The 20,253-nt window shown below is 38.9% G+C and overlaps 1 protein-coding gene across 2 annotated transcripts in view; it reads left to right on the top strand.

The window, feature by feature from the left end:
- Nucleotides 1–20,253, top strand: part of PLBD1 (phospholipase B domain containing 1) — a 64,182-nt gene that overhangs the window by 38,515 nt on the left and 5,414 nt on the right. For both annotated transcript variants that reach the window (XM_003816509.6, XM_055095430.1), the window contains 2 exons: nt 17,588–17,788; nt 17,899–18,039. In XM_003816509.6, coding sequence (XP_003816557.1) covers nt 17,588–17,788; nt 17,899–18,039 — 342 coding nt within the window. The remainder of the gene's footprint in view (nt 1–17,587; nt 17,789–17,898; nt 18,040–20,253) is intronic.

Raw genomic sequence — 20,253 nt, 5'->3', positions numbered from 1 at the left:
TATCCTAAATGTGGAATTATTTCTTTCTCCTAAGTGTTTTAAGAGCATGTATATGATTAGTATTATTTTATTCTATTTATTTATTTATTTATTTTTAAAGACAGGGTCTCACTCTGTCCCCCAGGCTGGAGTACAGTGGTGTGAACATAGCTCACTGCAGCCTCAAACTCCTAGGCTCAAGTGATCCTCCTGCCTTGGTTTCCCAAAATGCTGAGATTACAGGTGTGAGCCACTGTGCCCAGCCCATTTTCTTCTTTAAGTGTTTAATAGAATTCACGCGTGAAGCTAGATATGAAGGTTTTTATTTGTTGAAAAGTTATTAATTGTAAATTTAATTTCTTTCACTGCTACAGGACTATTTCAGTTTTCTAACTCCTCTTGAGTTAGTTTTAAAAATGTATCTTTCAAGGAATTTATCCCTTCTTTCTAAGTTATTGTTTTTATTGATATGAAGCTATTTATAATGTTTTTCTTAACCTCTTAATGTCTGTAGGATCTGTAAAGTCCCCATTATCATTCATGATATTGTCCATTTTTCTTCTTTAAGATAAAATTTCCATTTTTATATTTATTTTCTTTCTTCTACTTACTTTGCATTTAATTTGTAATTTTTTCTAGCTTGTTAATGTAGAAGGCTAGATAACTGATTTTGATCTTTCTGTCATAAGCAAATAAAATGATAAATTTTCCAATAAGCACCACTTTTGGTGCATCTGACAAATTTTGGTATATTTTGTGTTCATTTTTATTCCATTTAGAATATTTTCTAATTTATCACATGATTTATTTAATCCATAGCTTATTTGGAAGTGTATTGTTTAATTTCCAAAAATTTACAGATTTTTCAGATCTTTGTCACTGTTTTCCAATTTAATTGCATTTTCTAATTTATTCTGAGATCAGAGAGCATATTCTGTATGATTTCAAATTTTTTTAACTTTATTGAGACCTGTGTTATGGCTCAGCATGAGTCTATCTCAATGAATGTTTCATATGCAGTAGAAAATAATGTAAATTCTAGTACCTCTGAGTGTAGTGTTCTGTAAATGTCAGTCAGTGCAAGTTAATTGATAGTGTAATTCAAGTCATCTATATTCTTAACTGATTTTCTATTTGTTAATCATTTACTACAAAAGAAATATTTATACCTCCACTATCATTATTAATTTGTCTATTTCTCATTTTCTTGTCTTTTTTCTCTAATCCCATGGCAGATTATATTTCTCATTCCATTTCTGGTAGTTTTGCTGTATGCATTTTGATACTCTATCATTTAACACATACATTCGTAAGTATGGTATATTCCTACTATATTGACCCTTTTATCATTATGAAACGTCTTTTTTTTTTTGTCTCTAGTACAACTCCTTGTCTTAATGTCTACATTGTCTTATATTAATATAACCACTCCAGCTTTCTTATGCTTACTGTTTTCATCTTGTACTTTTCCTGTCTGTTTACTTTCCTTTTTTTTGTCATTTCATACCAGCAATTTTATTTACACAGCAAGAACATACAGGTATCTGTTATAAATATCAGAGATCATCTCTACATTTCAGATCTTGACTCAGTTTAAGGGCCAACAAAAGAAGGTTCTTTTCTTTCCATTAAGTTTCTTGCCTCTGTTTTTTGTTGTACAAAGTGTGTAGTACTAGCAAGTGCATTACCAATAGCATGTCTTTAATTTTCAATTTGAAATCTTATGTGCTGGAGAAAAGTGCATCGTAAGTTTTTGTTTTTGTTTTTTTTCACCTTACAAATTCAAAAGACTAGAATAATGGTAGTCATCTGGAAAAAGTAAATCATGGATAGATATAATTTTGAAGCTGATGCTTAATGATGGCAGTGATTTTTAAGTGTGGTAACAAACGTTTTGGGAGCATGTATCCTCTGTCAAGATGGTACTAGTAACAGATTCAAAGTAGCATAATATCATATCAGACTGATGTGGGTTTTTTTATGTTTGAGATCAGTTGGTGAGCCTGTTGTTCTTTAGTAAATTGGTGCCATAAGCTAAAGTTAACATATTCATATTTTCCCTGCAAATAGTCCTTCACAAATAACTGGTCATAAACTGAAAAAAAATTAATATCTGCAATATAAATGTGTTGTCTACTAGAGATGGGGCTAGATGTCTTAACGATTTCTAAGTATATCTTAAAATTTATACAGTAGTAGTTCATACCAAGAATCATCTGGGGAATTTTAACAAAGTATATATATGTTCTAAACCTCATCAGCTCCCCATAAATGCAGCTTAAGTCTGTAAGTCTGAAGGCATATGTGTATGTTGGGTGTTTTTCTTTTTTCTTTTGAGATGGAGTTTCGCTCTTGTTGCCAAGGCTGGAGTGCAATGGTGCAATCTTAGCTCACTACAACTTCCACCTCCCGGGTTCAAGCGATTCTCCTGCCTCACCCTCCCGTGTAGCTGGGATTACAGGCATGCGCCACCACGCCCGGCCAATTTTGTATTTTTAGTAGAAATGGGGTTTCTTCATGTTGGTCAAGCTGGTCTCCAACTCGCGACCTCAGGTGATCTGCCTGCCTCGGCCTCCCAAAGTGCTGGGATTACAGACGTGACCCACCATGCCCGGCCTTGGATGTTTTTCTTTCAGCTCCTCCAGTACTTTCATATTATTCTAATATATTTTGTTGGTATGAAGCAAAAGTCGCTATTACCAATGCATACATACAGTATACTGGTTTTAAGTTCCACCTCAGAGTGAATCTTAGAGCCTAGTGTAAGTGCTCCACTTTAGAGATGTACCTTAATTACTACTGTATTTGCAAATTAAGGGAAATTTAGGTCATCATTTGATTTTCTAAAACCTAAAAGGAACTGGCCATCATTACCAAGTCTTTCTAGATAATCAAGGGTAGATGGCTGTTTTTAATGTAGCAATTAATGTAGGCATTCCTGCTTTCGGGTTTAAGTATGAATCAAAGCATATTTTAATTTGCTAGCGCAAATGGAATGTCTGTTTACTTTCAAACTATTTGTGGTTTTGTGTTTGCTGTATGTCTTTTGTAGACAGATAATTTCAAGTTTTGTAGACAGATAATTTCAAGCTTTCTTTTCAATCAAGTTTGACAGTCTCTTACTTTTGATGGAAGTGTTTGGGTCATTTACAATTACTGTAAATATCTATATATTTAGATTTAAGTCTGCCATTTCACTATTTAGTTCATCTCTATTTTGTTTCTCTGTTCCTCCTTTCCTGTCTTCTTTTGTGTTAAAAATTTTAACAAAGGTTTTATAACAAAATATTCTATATTTTAATACTCAAGTTGACTTTCTAGCTATATTTATTTGCATTTTTAAAATTGTTGTCCCTGGGGCTTGTGATATGCATCTTTAACTCATCACAATTTGCATAAAGTTAATAAGCAATTATGCCTACTAAAAAATATATAGGAACTTAAAATGGTAATTATCCCATTTAGTGCCTTCCATCCTTTGTGCTATTGTTGTCATATATATGCTCCATCTATATATGTTATAAATACACTAATATGGTGTTATGATTTTTTACTTAAAAACTTACTGTCTTTTAAAAAATTAAAACAAGAAGTGTGTGTGCACGTGTGTGTGTGTGTGTGTGTGTGTTGAGAAGTAAGCTGTTAAGTATATTATTTTCCTCTCTAATTTTTTTCTGCATTTAGGTGTTTGGTGACTTCAGCTTTGTCGTGGGCTAGCTCTGGTCTTCTTTGTGATTATTGTATTTTAAGTCTGTTGTGCTGGTAGGAACTGTAAATTAATGTTTTTCATTAAATGTAAGGGTTTTTCACCAGTTATAGCTTCACATATTTTTTCCATCCTCTTTTCTCTCTCTTCTCCCTCTGGGACTCCAGTCATTTATCCATCAGATGCTAAACATTTTTGCACAAGTCTTTGGGGCTTTGTAAATTTTATTTAGTTTTCTTTTTCTCTCTGTTCTTCAGATTGGATGATTCCCATTAATCTTCTATCTTCAGGTTTTCTTTGTTTTATTTTTTGTTTATTTTATTTTATTTATTTATTTATTTTGAGATGAAGTTTCACTATTGTTGCCCAGGATGGAGTTCAGTGATGCAATCTCAGTTCACTGCAACCTCCACCTCCCAGGTTCAAGCGATTCTCCTGCCTCAGCCTCCCAAGTAGCTGGGATTATAGGCATGCACCACTACACTGGGCTAATCTTGTATTTTTAGTAGAGATGAAGTTTCACCATGTTGGCCAGGCTGGTTTCCAACTCCTGACCTCAGGTGATCCACCCACCTTGGCCTCCCAAAGTGCTGGGATTACAGGCGTGAGCCACCATGCCCAGCGACAATCTTCAGGTTTTCTAATTCCTTCTTCTGCCATCTCAAATTTACTGTTGAAGTATACAGTGAGTTTTTCATTTCATTTACTGTACTTTTCAGATCTAGAATTTCAATTTTGTTCTTTCTTTAATTTCTAATTTTATGTTGAGATTCCCTCTCTGGTAACTCTTAAAACCATATTTTCCTGTTTTGTCTTTGTCCGCTAAACCCAATATCAAGACCTACTTGGAAACAGTTTCCAGTGACTTAAGTGTGGGGTCGTACCTTCCTTTTTCTTTTGAGGTGACAAATATAGCAAATACTATGACTTGATCATTACACAATGTATATACATATTTAGTATATTCTTCACCGCAAACATTTATCAGTTCCTTATGGCAAGAACGTTCAAAATCCTCTTTTATAGTTATTTTGAAATATGTAACACAATATTGTTAACTGTAGTGCCTGGTAATTTTTGGTTGAAATGTGGACTTGAAAAATAGCACACCATAGTGTCTCTGAAATGTGTATTTTTGAGAATTATGTTTTATTTTATTTTTAAATGACATATAATTGTACATATTTATAGGGGACAGTGTGATGTTTTGATGCATGTATACATTGTGTAGTGAACAAATCATGGCATTTAGAATATTCATCACTTCAAACATTTATCACTTTCTAATGGTAAGGACATTCAAAAATCTCTCTTCTAGTTATTTAAAATATATAATATAATATTGTTAACTATAGTAAGCCTACTGTGCAATAGAATACCGCAACTTTCTCCTTCTATCTAACTGTAATTTTGTACCTGTTGATTAAGCCCTTTCCACCTTGCCTACCCTCCCCAGCTGCTGGTAAGCATTGTTCTACTCTATACTTGTATGAGATCGGCTTTTATAGATTCCACATCTGAGTGAGATTGTGGAGTATTTGTCTTTCCGTGCCTGGCTTATTTCATTTAACATAATGCCCTCAGGGCTCATCCGCATTGCTACACATGACCTAATTTGATTCTTTTTATGGCTGAATAGTATTCCATTATATGTATATGTATCATATTTTCTTTATCCATTCATCTGTTGATAGCCATTTAGGTTGATTCCATATCTTGACTATTGTGAATAGTGCTGCAATAAGCATGAGAGTGTGGATATCTCTTTAACATATTTATTTCATTTCCTTTGGATAAATACCCAGCAAGGGGTCTAGTTTCATTCCTCTCCATGTAGATACCCAGTTTTCCGAGCACCATTTATCGAAGAGAATTTTTTCCAATGTGTGTTCTTAGTGTCTTTGCCAAAAATCAATTAGCTGTAAGTGTGTGAATTTATTTCTGTATTTTTTATTCTGTCCTATTAGTATATATGTCTATTTTTATGCCAGTACTACGCTGTTTTGGTTATTATAGCTTTGTAGTATATTTTGAAGCCAGGTAGTGTGATGTTTCCAGCTTTGTTCTTTTTGCTCAAGATTGCTTTGACTATTTGGGGTCTTTTGAGGTTCCATACACATTTAAAGATTTTTTTCTCTTTCTATGAAGAATGTCATTGGTATTTTGATAGAGATTGCACTGAATCTGTCAATTGCTTTGATTAGTATGGACATTTTTAAAAATATTCCTCAAATCCGTAAACACGGAATATCTTTCCATTTGTATCCTCTTCATTTCTTTTGTCAATATTTTATAGGTTTCATCACAGAGATCTTTCACCCGCTTAGTTAAGTGTTTGTTTCTGTAGCTGTAATAAATGGAATTGCCTTCTTATTTTTTTCTGATTGTCTGCTATTGTCATATAGAAATGCTATAGATTTTTGTATATTGATTTTATATCCTGCAACTGTACTCAATTTACTTATTAGTTCTAACAGTATTTTGGTGAAGTTTTCAGGGTTTTCCCTGTATAAGATTATGTCATTTGGAAGCAGGGACAGTTTGATTTCTGCCTTTTCAATTTGGATGCCCTTTTTGTCTTTCTCTTGCCTAATTGCTTTGGCTAGAACCTCCAGTATTATGTTAAATAAAAGTGGTGCATTTGTGTCTTGTTCCAGATCTTAGAGGAAAAGCTTTCAACTTTTCCCCATTCAGTATGATGCTAGCTGTGAATTTGTCATATATGGGCTTTATTGTGTTGAGTTACATTTCTTGTATATCTATTTTGTTGAGAGTGTTTATCATGAGGGGATGTTGAATTTTATTAAATATCTTTTCTAGATCAATAGATTCAACATCCCTTCATGAGTTTGTCCTTGATTCTGTTAATATGATGTATTATGTTTATTGATTTGCATATATTGAACCATCCTTGCATCCCTGGAATGAATCCCATTTATTATGGTGAGTGATTTTTCTTAATGTGCTGTTGAATTCAGTTTTTAAATATTTTTTTGAGGAGTTTTGTATCTAGGTTTATTAGGGATATTGGCCAATAGATTTATTTATTTGTTGTGTCCTTATCAGGTTTTGGAAGCGGGGTGATGCTGGTCTCATAGAAAGATGTTGGAAGTATTCCCTCCTCTTCATGTCTTTTGAATAGTTTTCAAAGGATTTGTATTAGTTTTTCTTTAATGTTTGGTAGAACTCATCAGTGAGGCCATTGGGTCCTCGGCTTTTCTTTTCTGGAAGACTTTTTATTACTAATTCAATCTCATTACTTGTTATTGGTCTGTTCAAATTTTCTATTTCTTCATGATTCAATTTTCGTTAAGTTTTATGTGCCCAAGAATTTATCCATTTCTTCTAAGTTTTCATATTTGTTGGCATAGAGTTCTCTATATCTCTCTCAAAACTTAAGAAGTTTCTGCTATTATTTTGTTAAGCTTTCTGTGCCCTTCTCCATCTCTTCTCCCTCTCAAGTTTCTATAGTGTGAAAATGTGTTCACTTAATGGTGTCTCATAGGTCTTGTAGGCTTTCTTCACTCTTCAAGCGAAGAGCTGTCTTCAGTTCAGAAATTCTTTATTCTGCTTGGTGTAGTCTGCTGTTGGAACTTTCCATTATATTTTTTATTTCATTCATTAAAGTCTTCAGCTCCAGGAGTTTTTTTTTAAATGATATCTCTGTTGAATTCTTTATTCATATCATGAATTGCTTTTCTGATTCTATTGAATTGCCTATCTATATTATCTTGAATCTCATTGATTTTCCTTAAGATCATATTTTTAAATTTTTTATGCAATTAGTAAATTGCCATTTCTTTAAGGTCAGTTACGGGAGAGTTATTGTATTTTTTTTGGTGGTATCATGTTTTCTTGCTTTTTCATATTTCTTGTGTCCCCGCACTGATGTCTGGGCATCTGATAGAATGGATGCCTCTTCCAGTTTTATAGAGTTGTTATCATAGGGAAAGATTTTTGCCTGCAGATGTGTCCTAAGGTGTCGGTTGTGTAGGATGCATAGGCTATGGTTCCAGGTGGATGCAGTAGTGTAGTCACCATGCAGTTTTTTCAGCTGTAGTCAATGTTAGCAATTTCTATGGATGCCTCAGTGGCATCCTAGCCTGGAGGAGTTTGTATGGCAGCTCTGTCAAATCATATGCATGGCCTTTCTGCTTGTGGCAAGGGTGCCAGGTTGTTTCATGCGCCATGGGTGCACAAGGCCTACTCCAATAGGATTAGACACAGTCTGTCCTCTGGGGGCAGGAGTGCCAGGCTGTTACACACACCGCAAGTGCATAGGGACTGCTCCTTCAGGGTAAGGTGTGGCCTTCCTGCTGGGTAGGATCATCTGTTCCTTGGGCGTCAGGACACCACATGGGCTCAGGCACCAAGGTTATGGCTGTTTCACTGGGCCTATGCTCTGAGTAATTGAGGTTGAGGTGCTGCGCCACAGGGATGGGGAAGATGGAGTGCATCGTAGGCAGCTTATTCCTGGTGGATAAGAAACAGTAGCTGCTCAACTGGTGAGTGGTGTGCTACTGTTTACAAGCACAGTGTACTTGCAGCAGAGCCTCAGGATGGGGAGAAACAAACAGTGGTTACTGGCCCTCCAGAGCACAGTGCACTATAGTAGTGGCACCAGTCTCAAGATAGTGCTGTACATCAGCAGCTTAGATCACAGAGGAGAAGGAGGCACAATGTGGGCTCATTCTTTGGAGTAATACAGCCATGTGAATGCCAGGCAGCTCCCTAGAATGGGTTCATGACTTGTGAAAACTGCAGAATTCTCAAGCAGCAAAGACTGTAGGTGTTTGCATCTTTAATGGAGATTGCTGGGAGTTCTCCTGCTCACGTTTTCTCCGTAGGGAGACTGCCTCCTGGTTTCATACCGATCTTGACTGGGAAGACGAAGTGGCAAAGGCAGAATGTTTCATTCTCTTTTTTATGCAGCCATCCCAAGTCTCCATGCTCCACTGGGTCTCTGCCCCTCCCTTATTGTACTCCTTCGGAACACTTTAGTGTTCTCCTTTGGATACTCTAGTCAAAATATAGTTGTTTATTCATCATTTTGGTTCCTTTTTTTTTTGTAGGGAAATGAATGTTAGGCACCTCTAGTCAGACATCTTGCTGGAGTCACTTGTTTTACTTTTTTTGTTGTTGTTTTTAACAGGCAATTACCTTGCTTGCACTCAAACTTCAATATATGTCACCTGCACAATGTGCAGCAACCAATGTCCTTCCTCAACACTGCTGCTTCAACCTGGTCTTCTGGAGGTTGCTCCTGCATCTGTGTAATTTAGCAGCCAGTGAAAGATGTTGGCAGCTCAAATTCATATTATAGAGCTAACTCTCTTTGTGATTTCCTTGATCCTAAGGTTTCCCCTATATTCCCATTTGCTTTTCCAGCTCTTACCTTTGTCCTCTGAGAGCCTGAGGAATTTGAGCTGCATATGAGTTGGGAACCCTGGCAGTGTAAGTTGCAGCAAACTCACCTATCTCAATTCTAGAACATTTCTGTCTTACAAGGGAAAACCCTTCTCATTTCTTTCTGTTTTTACCCTGGGCTCCCTGGCATTTCCCACATTCATGCACAGTTAGTGGTCAGTCAGGGAACAGGACAGAGTTCATATTCAGATTTTGGATCTCTGCTCTTCTTGTGGTTCTCTTGCTCCCAAAATTTTCCTCTGAAATTCTCAGCTGTTCTGCAATACTAGACTTTGATCTCGCCATCTCAAGCCAGAATGGCTCTAGTTTTCCATAACTAGAGTTGGGTATGGGCTATATATTAGTTTGCTAAGGCTGCCATGACAAAGACTGGGTGGCTTAAACAACAGAAATTAATTATTCTCACAGTTCTAGAAGCTGAGAGTCCAAGATCAAGATATTGACAGGTTTGGTTTATCTCTTTGGCCTACAGATGGCCACCCTCTCACTGTGTCCTCACATGGCCTTTTCTCTGTGTGGGCATATACCTGGCATCACTTCCTCCTTTTTTTTTTTTTTTAAGATGATGTCTCACTCTGTCATCCAGGTTGGAGTGCAGTGGTACGATCTCAGCTCACCACAACCTCCGCCTCCCAGGTTCACGTGATTCTCCTGCCTCAGCCTCCCAAGTAGCTGGGACTACAGGTGCATGCCACCACACCCGGCTAATTTTTTGTATTTTTAGTGGAGACAGGGTTTCGCCCTGTTAGCCAGGTGGTCTCGATCTCCTTACCTCGTGATCCACCTGCCTCGGCCTCCCAAAGTGCTGGGATTACAGGCATGAGCCACCACGCCCGGCTCACTTCCTCTTCTTATAAGGACACCGGTCATGTTGAATTAGAGTTTGCCCATATGACCTCAGTTGACCTTAATTACCTTTTTAATGCTCTGTATCCAAATATAGTCATATTTTCAGGTACTACGGGTTAAGACTTCAACATATGAATTTTGAGGAAACAGAATTCAGTCCATATCACTGGTTTAGGAATACACACAGGCAAGGAAGCCTCATACTCCATCTTAACCAACGCTGTACTAATGTTCTGTTTCTCTCTGCCTTTGGTCATTCCTAGTATCTTCAGATCATTGCTTTAAATAATTTTATACAGTTTTATAATTATTATTTGTGGGAAAATCACTCAATTTTATCATGCTGCTATTATTGGAATACTCACCCTTGATACGAGCATTTTTTTTTTTTTTGGCTGGGTAATACATAATACCCTAGTGCTTTTCATATTAACAAAGAGTAGCACAAGAGCTCCTTTTAGAAGGTTTTACTAACCTTCAGGCCAAGTAAGTTATCTCTCCTTTGAGCTTCCTAGGTACCCTGTGCATAATTTCTTCAGAGCCCATATTCTGTATTCATGTCTGTGTCCCAGGACGAGCACAGAGCCTTGCATATTATAATCATTGAATAAATATTTATGGAAGGAAGGAGAAAAGAAGGAAGGAAGAAAGAAGGATTAGAGGGAAAACAGGAAGGAGATAGATTATGTCCACTTTGATGTGGACATGGTAGGAACTGTAGGAAAGAAAGACGGGCAATAAAACAAGGAGGAGGTGGGGGCTGCCTAAGAGATCACAGTTCCTATTGTAACTTGCTTTCTATTCATCCTGCCCTCCCTTTCATACCCTAGATTTGAGAACAGGAGTCTAAGATGTTCAGGAATTGTAAGCCAGGGACTTCAGATGCAAAACCTATGTGTTCAGCACAGGACTTGTTACTTGAAGCAAATCCTTTGTGATAAATAACATGAATGGGACCTGACTAGTTTTATGGGAATTAGGCAGAATTTAAGTTTTAAATAAATTACTATAAGCTTGTTTGTGTTCAACTAGTTAAATAGAAAGGAAAACAAAAAACCTGAATATGTGTTTAGCCCCTACCATGTACCTGGCTCTGTCCCTGACACTGTGCACATTTTCTTTTTGTTTTTGGGGTTTTGTTTTCTGAGACAGAATCTCACTCTGTTACCCAGGATGGAGTGCAGTGGTGTGATCTCAGCTCACTGCAACCTCCGCCTCCCAGGTTCAAGTGATTCTCATGCCTCAGCCTCCCGAGTAGCTGGGATTACCGGTGTGTGTGACCACGCCCGGCTAATTTTTGTATTTTTAGTAGAGACGCAGTTTCACCATGTTGGCCAGGCTGGTCTCAAACTCCTGGCCTCAAGTGATCCGCCTGCCTCAGCCTCCCAAAGTGCTGGAATTACAGGCGTGAGCCACTGTGCCAGGCCAACATTTTGTTTTTATTATGTCATTTAATGTTCATAAAAACCTAACAAGAAGGGTATTTTTAAAATCAGTTGTCTACCATTAATTTCTAGTATTGTATTTTCTTAACAAGCATACAAAACATCAAACTTCTCTTTAGACAAGGTGCAGTTCTTTGACATCCTTTACACAAAACAGTCTGAGCCTGTGGCATGTTAATGCAGTCAAGAGGCAAAGCATACTGACTTTTACAAATTCTGCCTCCCGTAAAAAGCCTCAAGGAGGGTATTTTGTCTGCATTTTTAAAATAAACAGTTCAGAGAAGTTAAATAGTCAAACAGGTCAAAGTCACACAATTCAGTGGTTGAGGACTGGGTGCAAAGGCAATATATCTAACTATAAATATCCATTTCGTTTTTTTTTAGAAATGATTCAGTTTGGATTTAAATTAAATGGCTAAAACTGAAAGAGCCAGCTGCGTTTGGTGGCTCACACCTGTAATCCCAGCACTTTAAGAGGCCAAGGCAGGAGGAGCGCTTGAGCCCAGAAGTTTGAGACCAGGCTGTGCAACATAGCAGGACCCCCGTCTCTACAAAAAATTAAAAAATTTAGCCAGGTGTGGTGGTGCATGCCTGTAGCCCCAGCTACTCAGGAGGCCTGGTGGGAGGATCCTTTGATCCTGGGGGTTTGAAGCTGCCTTGAGCCTTGATCACGCCATGGCACTCCAGCCTGGGCGACAGAGCATGGCCTGTCTCAAAACACAAACACAAACAAAAAACTAAAAGAGCAGTGAACGCAAAGGATTTCCTGCCATGCCAGGTGGGTGGAGCTTCTATGTGGGAATAAAAGACGGAACCTATTTAAAGGACTTTTTTTTGTTTGAGATGGCGTCTCACTCTGTCGCCCGTGCTGGAGTGGAATGGCGTGATCTCAGCTCACTGCAACCTCTGCCTCCCAGGTTCAAGCGATTCTTGTGTCTCAGCCTCCCAAGTAGCTGGGACCACAGGCGTATGCACCATGCCCTGCTAATTTTTGTATTTTTAGTAGAGACAGGGTTTCTCCATGCTGGCCAGGCTAATCTCGAACTCCCGAACTCAGGTGATCCGCCCTCCTCCGCCTGCCAAAGTACTGGGATTACAGGCATAAGCCACCTTGCCTGGCCTCAAAGGACTTTTAATTGAGGATCCCAGTAATGATGATCCCCATAAGGCTGAGGCTTCAAGCTTAATGATCTATAAGTGAGGCTTTCTGGGATGCATTTAGTGTGTTTCCCCAAGCATGTGTGTGTTCCTACTTCTCATTATATACAGGTATGCTATCACCTCCCCCATACATGTATACATATCTCTTAAACTTAGATGTTCCCCAATTTTTCCTATGGAGCTTGCTAAAAATGCAGTGTCATCCATAGAAATTCATATTTCATTGATCTGGGCTGGGACATTTGTAACAAGCACCCTAGACCATCCTAGCATACTGAATCCATAGTCCATCCTGTTTGTGAGACTATGGCAGCCCTTGTGGTCTAAGCAGCAAAATCTTTGCTTAGCCTTTTTTGTTGTTGTTGTTTGTTTGTTTTTGTTTTTGTTTGAGATGGAGTGTCGCTCTGTCACCGAGGCTAGAGTGCAATGGCGCGATCTCGGCTCACTGCAGCCTCCGCCTCCTGGTTCAAGCGAATCCCCTACCTCAGCCTCCTGAGTAACTGGGATTACAGGCGCGCGCCACCATGCCCAGCTAATTTTTGTATTTTTAGTAGAGACGGGGTTTCACCATGTTGGTCAGGCTGGTCTCAAACTCCTGACCTTGTGATCCACCCGCCTCAGCCTCCCAAAGTGCTGGGATTACAGGCGTGAGCCACCGTGCCCGGCCTTGTTTTTTTTTTTTTGAGATGGAGTCTCACTCTGTTGCCCAGGCTGGAGTGCAGTGGCCAATTCAACCTCTGCCTCCTGGGTTCAAGCAATTCTTGTGCCTCAGCCTCCCAAGTAGCTGGGACTACAGGCATGTGCCACCACGCCCGGCTAATTTTTTTTTTTTTTTTTGTATTTTTAGTAGAGATGGGGTTTCACCATGTTGGTCAGGCTGACCTCAAATGATTCACCACCCACCTCGGTCTCCCAAAGTGCTGGGATTACAGGCATGAGCCAGCTTGGCCTTTTTAAATATTAAGTGCATGTACTTGAAAGTAGGTACACATGAAGATAAAAGAATAGGCTCCAGGAAAATTTAAGTCAAGTCTTCATAATCTATAAAATTGCCTATTTAATAAATATATGTTGTAAACATTTTTAATGTTCTGTAATTACTTTATTAATGTCATGTTACCTCTTTGATCTAGGTACTTTGGTCATAAAGCTGAAGTATATAAAAACAATCTATATTTAGTACAGACCAAAATTCATGTCCTTTGCTTTTAAAAGGTAGAACCAAGAAAAAAAAGAAATAGCAGAATACGGGCACGTATTCTAAAGAATTATAAATGGATTTTGCAGCACTTAATTTCTGTTTTTTTTTTAAGTACCTTTCTTTGATTCTTTGTCTCCTCATTGGTACCATCCCAGAACACTGTTGTCTTCTGCCAGATCAGACCTGTCTTGATCATCTTCCCCACCTAAATCAGGATGTGTCCTCCCTTCTACCTTTCCAGAAATCCCACCTTAGTTTTCATACTTTTCTTGATTAACTGGTCATAAGATGATTTCCCTCAACTCCACCCTGTCTCAACATGCAACTCCCCATGAGTCAATCTTCATAATTGTTTCTAATGTGTTTGTTCCATGGTGTGTGTTGAGTAACTGTTGTTGCCATTTGCATGACTACATAGTGGTTACTGTTTATTTCTGCAGTTTGGTGTTTTTTTTAAGTCTTGAAATAGGATTTATTAACCGAAAGTGTTTCTTTTTATTTCTTAATTAAATTCAGTGAGAAGCTTATCATGAAATGTTATTCTTAGGCTGGCATTCATAAAACACTGGAGTGTTTCATTTTCTCCTGATCTCAATCTGCCTTCCAAAGCTGCTAATGACAGATGAGAGCAAGATTATAATTTTAGTTAGGGTGTGGTGGCTCATACCTGTAATCCCAGCACTTTGGGAGGCCAAGGCTGGAGGATCCCTTGAACTCTAAAGCTCGAGACCAGCCTGGGCAACACAGGGAGACCCTGTCTCAAAAAAAAAAAAAAAAAAATTTAAAAAGATTATAATTGTATGTAGTCAAAGAAATGTGTTTCTTTTCAAAGGCAATGTGTCAGAACTTTGTCCCATCTCTGGGCCTTTTCTTTATTATCTTAAACTCTAAACTATAGAATTAGCCTCCTCAACTATAGTTTTTGCAGGCCAGTTCACTCTCCTTGCTCTAGAACTCTGGATAGCCTATATATTTCCGTCATCCTGTCTCTTTCATAAAGAATCTTGCCTTTAAATGAAAGACTACTCCTTAAACATTAGTACTTGTAATATTAAATCACCTACACATATTAAAGAACGCCTGCCCTCTTGTGTCCAGGGAGACTGCTACAGCAAGTATTGAATTAGCAAACTTGTCATTCCGGAAATACAGCATTCTACCCTACAGGGATTATCTACCAGGGAGCTTTCTCAAGGCTGCCAAGTATGGTTGTACAGTTTGAAAAATGATCCCAGCCCAAGACACGAATGCAATCCATTTTACACTCTGTCAAGCCATATATCCTTGCCCAGGTCATGTCTTTCTAGAGAGGTGACCCATTAAAATTTCATTCAAGTGTACTGTTAAACCTTGTACCACTTGGAGTGTGCAACTTTCTCTAATTTACACAAAGCTCTCTATAGCTTAATGGCAGCCTTGTAGAGGCTCATTAAGAGTTAGTTGGGGCCGGGCACGGTGGCTCACGCCTGTAATCCCAGCACTTTGGGAGGCCGAGGCGGGCAGATCACGAGGTCAGGAGATCGAGACCATCCTGGCTAACATGGCGAAACCCCGTCTCTACTAAAAATACAAAAAATTAGCAGGGCGTGGTGGCGGGCGCCTGTAGTCCCAGCTACTTGGGAGGCTGAGGCAGGAGAATGGCGTGAACCCAGGAGGCAGAATTTGCAGTGTGCCGAGATCACGCCACTGCACTCCAGCCTGGGCGACAGAGCGAGACTCCGTCTCAAAAAAAAAAAAAAAAAACTAAGAGTTAGTTGGACAGTCCTCTCATCGTGTAACTTTCCTACTCAAGAAATTTCAAGAAATTAAAATCAGATTGTTAGAGCTGAATAGCTGAATGACATTAGTCCCAGGTTATCAGAAGAAGGAAATAAGGAAGAGAGAGGCAAAATAAGAATTGTCAAATTCATTAGAGGCAAGCAGGAAACTAAAATGCAAGTCTTCTGACTCCCAATCCATGCTCTTACCTCCGGTTTCAGGTGACCCGTTTCTTTGACCCCACCTTACTTATTCCATACTAGGCTAGAATAGATGTGCAATAGCGTGCATAGGGCTGGTGGGGTGATTTGAGGCAGTATGTGGACAAACATTTTTTGCACATTAGTAGAAATGTATTTGTTTTAATGTATTTCTTTGGGAAAAAACAAAAACATTAAGTCCATAGTTTCTGAGACATTATGATATATGACAAGGGTAAGTTAAGTTTGAAAAGTGAGTTAATTTGAAGAAAGATATTAAGTAGTGCATATGTTAATAGCTTGATTTAGCCATTGACAATGTATACATATATCAGAATATCATTTTGTATACCAAAATATATACAATGTTTCCTTGTCAGGTATCAAAATATCCTTTCTTTTGTATAACATCAATATATATAATTTTTACTCGTCAGTTAAAAAATAACAAAAATATTAACTAAATGATAGTTCAGATAGTACTCCGATATGGCAAAAATGATAAAAGTGGTAAAAAATCATGGTAGAAATTTGAGACCATCTCAGTCCATTCTGACTACTATGACAAAACACCTCAGACTAGGTAATTTATAAGCTATAGAAATGTTATTGCTCACAGTTCTGGAGGCTGGGAAGCCCAAGATGAAGGGACTGGAAGACTCAGTGTCTAATGAGGGTCTGTTTCTCGTAGACAGTGCCTTCTCTCTGTGACCTCACATAGTGGAAGGGGCTAGCTAGCTCCCTCGGGACTGTTTTGTAAGGGCCTTAAAACCCTTCAGCAGGATGCACCGAAGGAACTTACCACTCTGGCCCCTTCTAACTCTACCACTGAGGTCCTTTTCTGTTTAACACTGACAGTTGTTCCATTACTGTTACTGATGACAGTATATCCTCTCTTTTTATTACAGCTGTGCCTGATATTCTATCTTTTCCATACTCATCCCAGTATAAACCACAAAATAGGTCTTCAGAAAAGACTGTGGCTTCACTGATTTTCCTGTGTTGCCTCCAACATTTATAAAAAAGCATTGACCAAGAGTGTCAATGCCCTAGTTTCAAAACCATCTTTACTTTTCTAAATGTAGATGCTTTTCCATTTATAAAAATTATGTAGACTTAGCCGGGTGTGGTGGCCCACACCTGTAATCCCAGCACTTTAGAGGCTAAGGTGGGTGAATCACTTGAGGTCAGGAGTTTGAGACCAGCCTGGCCAACATGGTGAAACCCGGTCTCTACTAAAAATACAAAAATTAGCCAGGTGTGGTGGTGCACACCTGTAACCCCAGCTACTCAGGAGGCTGAGGCACAAGAATTGCTTGAACCCAGGAGGCAAGGTTGCAGTGAGCTGAGATCATGCCACCACACTCCAGCCTGGGTGACAGAGTCAGACTGTGTGTCAAAAAAAAAAAAAAAAAAAAAAGTAGACTTATACAAAATTTGAAAAATACAGGAAAGTAGAAGAGAAGAAAAAAAGGCATTTATATTCTTACTAATGAACCCTGCTAATCCCCTCCCTAATTAAAAATTCTCCTGCAAAATCCTAGCAAGTCGGGATCTACATCTGTTTATCATTCTGGAAGCTTGCAATGTTCTGGATTTAACATATTTTTGTTATTTCAAATCACAAAATAAATTTTCAATGGAGAATCCAGGGGTGGAGTTCTTTTGGCACCTCTATAAGGGGCAGTTGGGTGACTACCACAGAGGTGAGCCAAAGCTGGGGGAGGCTACTGCAGATCAAGGATAGTAATAACTGATACACTTTGCAAAATGCATTGTGTATGTAAAGCTCTTTGTCAATAATGATGGTTCACTGTTCCATGTATACATATGCTGATGTGTATATTTGTCTTTCCTGTAGGGTTTTTGGAGTCTCTGGATGATTTTTACATTCTTAGCAGTGGATTGATATTGCTGCAGACCACAAACAGTGTGTTTAATAAAACCCTGCTAAAGCAGGTAATACCCGAGACTCTCCTGGCCTGGCAAAGAGTCCGTGTGGCCAATATGATGGCAGATAGTGGCAAGAGGTGGGCAGACATCTTTTCAAAATACAACTCTGGTAAGTGACCCTGCAGAATAACTGTTAGGCACAGACATATATTTTGATTTAGGCTTGTTAACCAGTAAAGTCATACCCATGCCCCGTCTTCATGTTTCCTGATATTTCAGGCACCTATAACAATCAATACATGGTTCTGGACCTGAAGAAAGTAAAGCTGAACCACAGTCTTGACAAAGGCACTCTGTACATTGTGGAGCAAATTCCTACATATGTAGAATATTCTGAACAAACTGATGTTCTACGGAAAGGTACTTTCTTCATGTCGTAAGTCTTAAAACCTGATGAGTATGTGTGTGTTCATATATGGTAGGGGAATGCACATTGTGTGAATGTGTGGTGGGGGAGGGTATGGTGGGGAAGACAGGATGGGGATGCCACTGCTAGTTACACCAGAATGACCAGGTTTAGCACAACATGTAAACCTACATCTCAAACTCTTATAGGACAATGTGCAGATTGGGACGCATATCAGGCATTCATGACTCTATGATTTCTCATAGTTCTAATGTTACCTTTTCTCCTGTGTTCCTGGTTAAAGCTTTAAGTTCAATTCAGCAAATATTTCTGGAGTGCCACTGTGGCCCAGGGACTAGAAAAGCAAGGATACAGAATCCCTGACCTGGAAGGACTCAGGAGTCTAGTAGGGAAGCAAAGCACTCAAAGCAGCTGCAGGAACTCAGGATGGGAAGAGCTGTCATCAGGTCTCATGTCCCTAGGCCAGTGGTGAACCTAAAGAGAACGTGGCTGTTAGTGGGTGGGGTCAGAGAAGGCACTTCTGGTGGGCAAGGAGTCCAGACATTTGAAGCCAGGAGGCTCACTGCCTTGATTCAAATCTCAGTTCCTTAAAAATCTCAGGCAAATTAGTGAATCTCTCCAAGCCTCATTTTCCTCATCTATAAAACTGAATCGTGATATAGGTCCACAACCCCGTATTTGTAATTTTAAAATTCCAAAATTGTAAAACCACAAATTATTATTTTGTTTCTCGTGTTTTGCTTTGATTTGGTAGCCTAGCTCACTTGGTAGCAAGATAATGACCTGATCTGAACTCACTTGGCAGCAAAAACTACCAGAAAGAAACTTGTAGTGGTTTTTAATTTTTATTTTTATTTTTCTTCAGATGGAGTGTCGCTCTGTCACCCAGGCTGGAGTACAGTGGTGCGATCTCGGCTCACTGCAACCTCTGCCTTTCGGGTTCAAGCGATTCTCCTGTCTCAGCCTCCTGAGTAGCTGGGACTACAGGCATGTGCCACCACACCTGGCTAATTTTTTGTGTGTTTTTAGTAGAGATGGGGTTTCACCAGTGTGGCCAGGTTGGTCTTGAACTCCTGACCTCAGGTGATCTGTCTGCGTCGGCCTTCCAAATTGTGGTGCCCAGCCTGTTTTTTAAAATTGTCTTTATTTCCTCTTAGAGACACCATGTATACATTAGGCTACAGAAATATCAACATCTTTGATTATGAGGTGTTTCCCAAAGAGACTGTAATGTCATATAATCCATGCACTCCATGGTTGTTCTAAAGTCTGAAAAACCCTAAATTCTGAGACTCATCTGGCTCCCAAGAATTTCTGGATGTGGGAGTGTGGAACTCTACAATTTCACAGGATGGTCATGAGAATTAATTAAGATAAATAGATAGATTTATTGAGAGAAAATGTTAGCTTTAAAAATCCTACTGGACAGTTCAGCCTTTATGTTTTAGAAATTGGGAGTTCCTGACAAGGGAGAATAGACTGGGTGGGAAGAAAAGAGACTAGTTAGGAGACTATTGCAATAGATCAGCTGGCAGATGAATAGGGACAGAACGGAGATAAAGTGTGGACCCTAGGGATCAGGACCTGGTCCTCAGTTTTCCAGGTCCCCAAATTGACTTTGTAATGATGCCTAGAGTGAGCCTTGTCAGTGGAGAATGGGTCACACCAACTAAATGCACTAAGACTTATGCATAAAACAAAATTTTAAGGTGGGAGTTTCATTGCCAAGCAGTTCATATGCTACCAAGCAGTGGACCTACCTTCTTTGCTTGTTAGGAAAATCCATCCAAGAAGTCAAATCATTAGGTGGTTACTGTTTAGCACAGAGCAATTCAAAACAGAGAACCCAGCTCCTAAGAGCCTGAAAATAATAGCATGCCTCAAGAGAGAGAGATGCTTGCTAAAGTAGTCTTTTCTTCTTTGGACAGTTGCTGATAACAGAATGGTAGACTTGGTTCTCTGCAGTCCCATTCCTAGACCCCTTGAAACTCCCTAAGACTAAAAAGAGTTGATGATGATCTGTCTGTATTTTTTTTTCTTTGCCAGAGGAGAGAAGAACAGAGAGTTAAATTCAGAGTACCTACTGCATTCTAGACACTCTTCTGGGCCTTTTACTTATGTTCTCTTGTTTGATGTTTGTAACATACTACCCCATAAGTGTTATTGTTGCCATTTTACTGTGAGTAAAGAAAAGCTCAGAAAGAAAC

Source organism: Pan paniscus, chromosome 10, assembly GCF_029289425.2.
Source record: "Pan paniscus chromosome 10, NHGRI_mPanPan1-v2.0_pri, whole genome shotgun sequence".
Classification (NCBI taxonomy): domain Eukaryota; kingdom Metazoa; phylum Chordata; class Mammalia; order Primates; family Hominidae; genus Pan; species Pan paniscus.
This window is presented reverse-complemented; position numbering and strand designations above follow the sequence as displayed.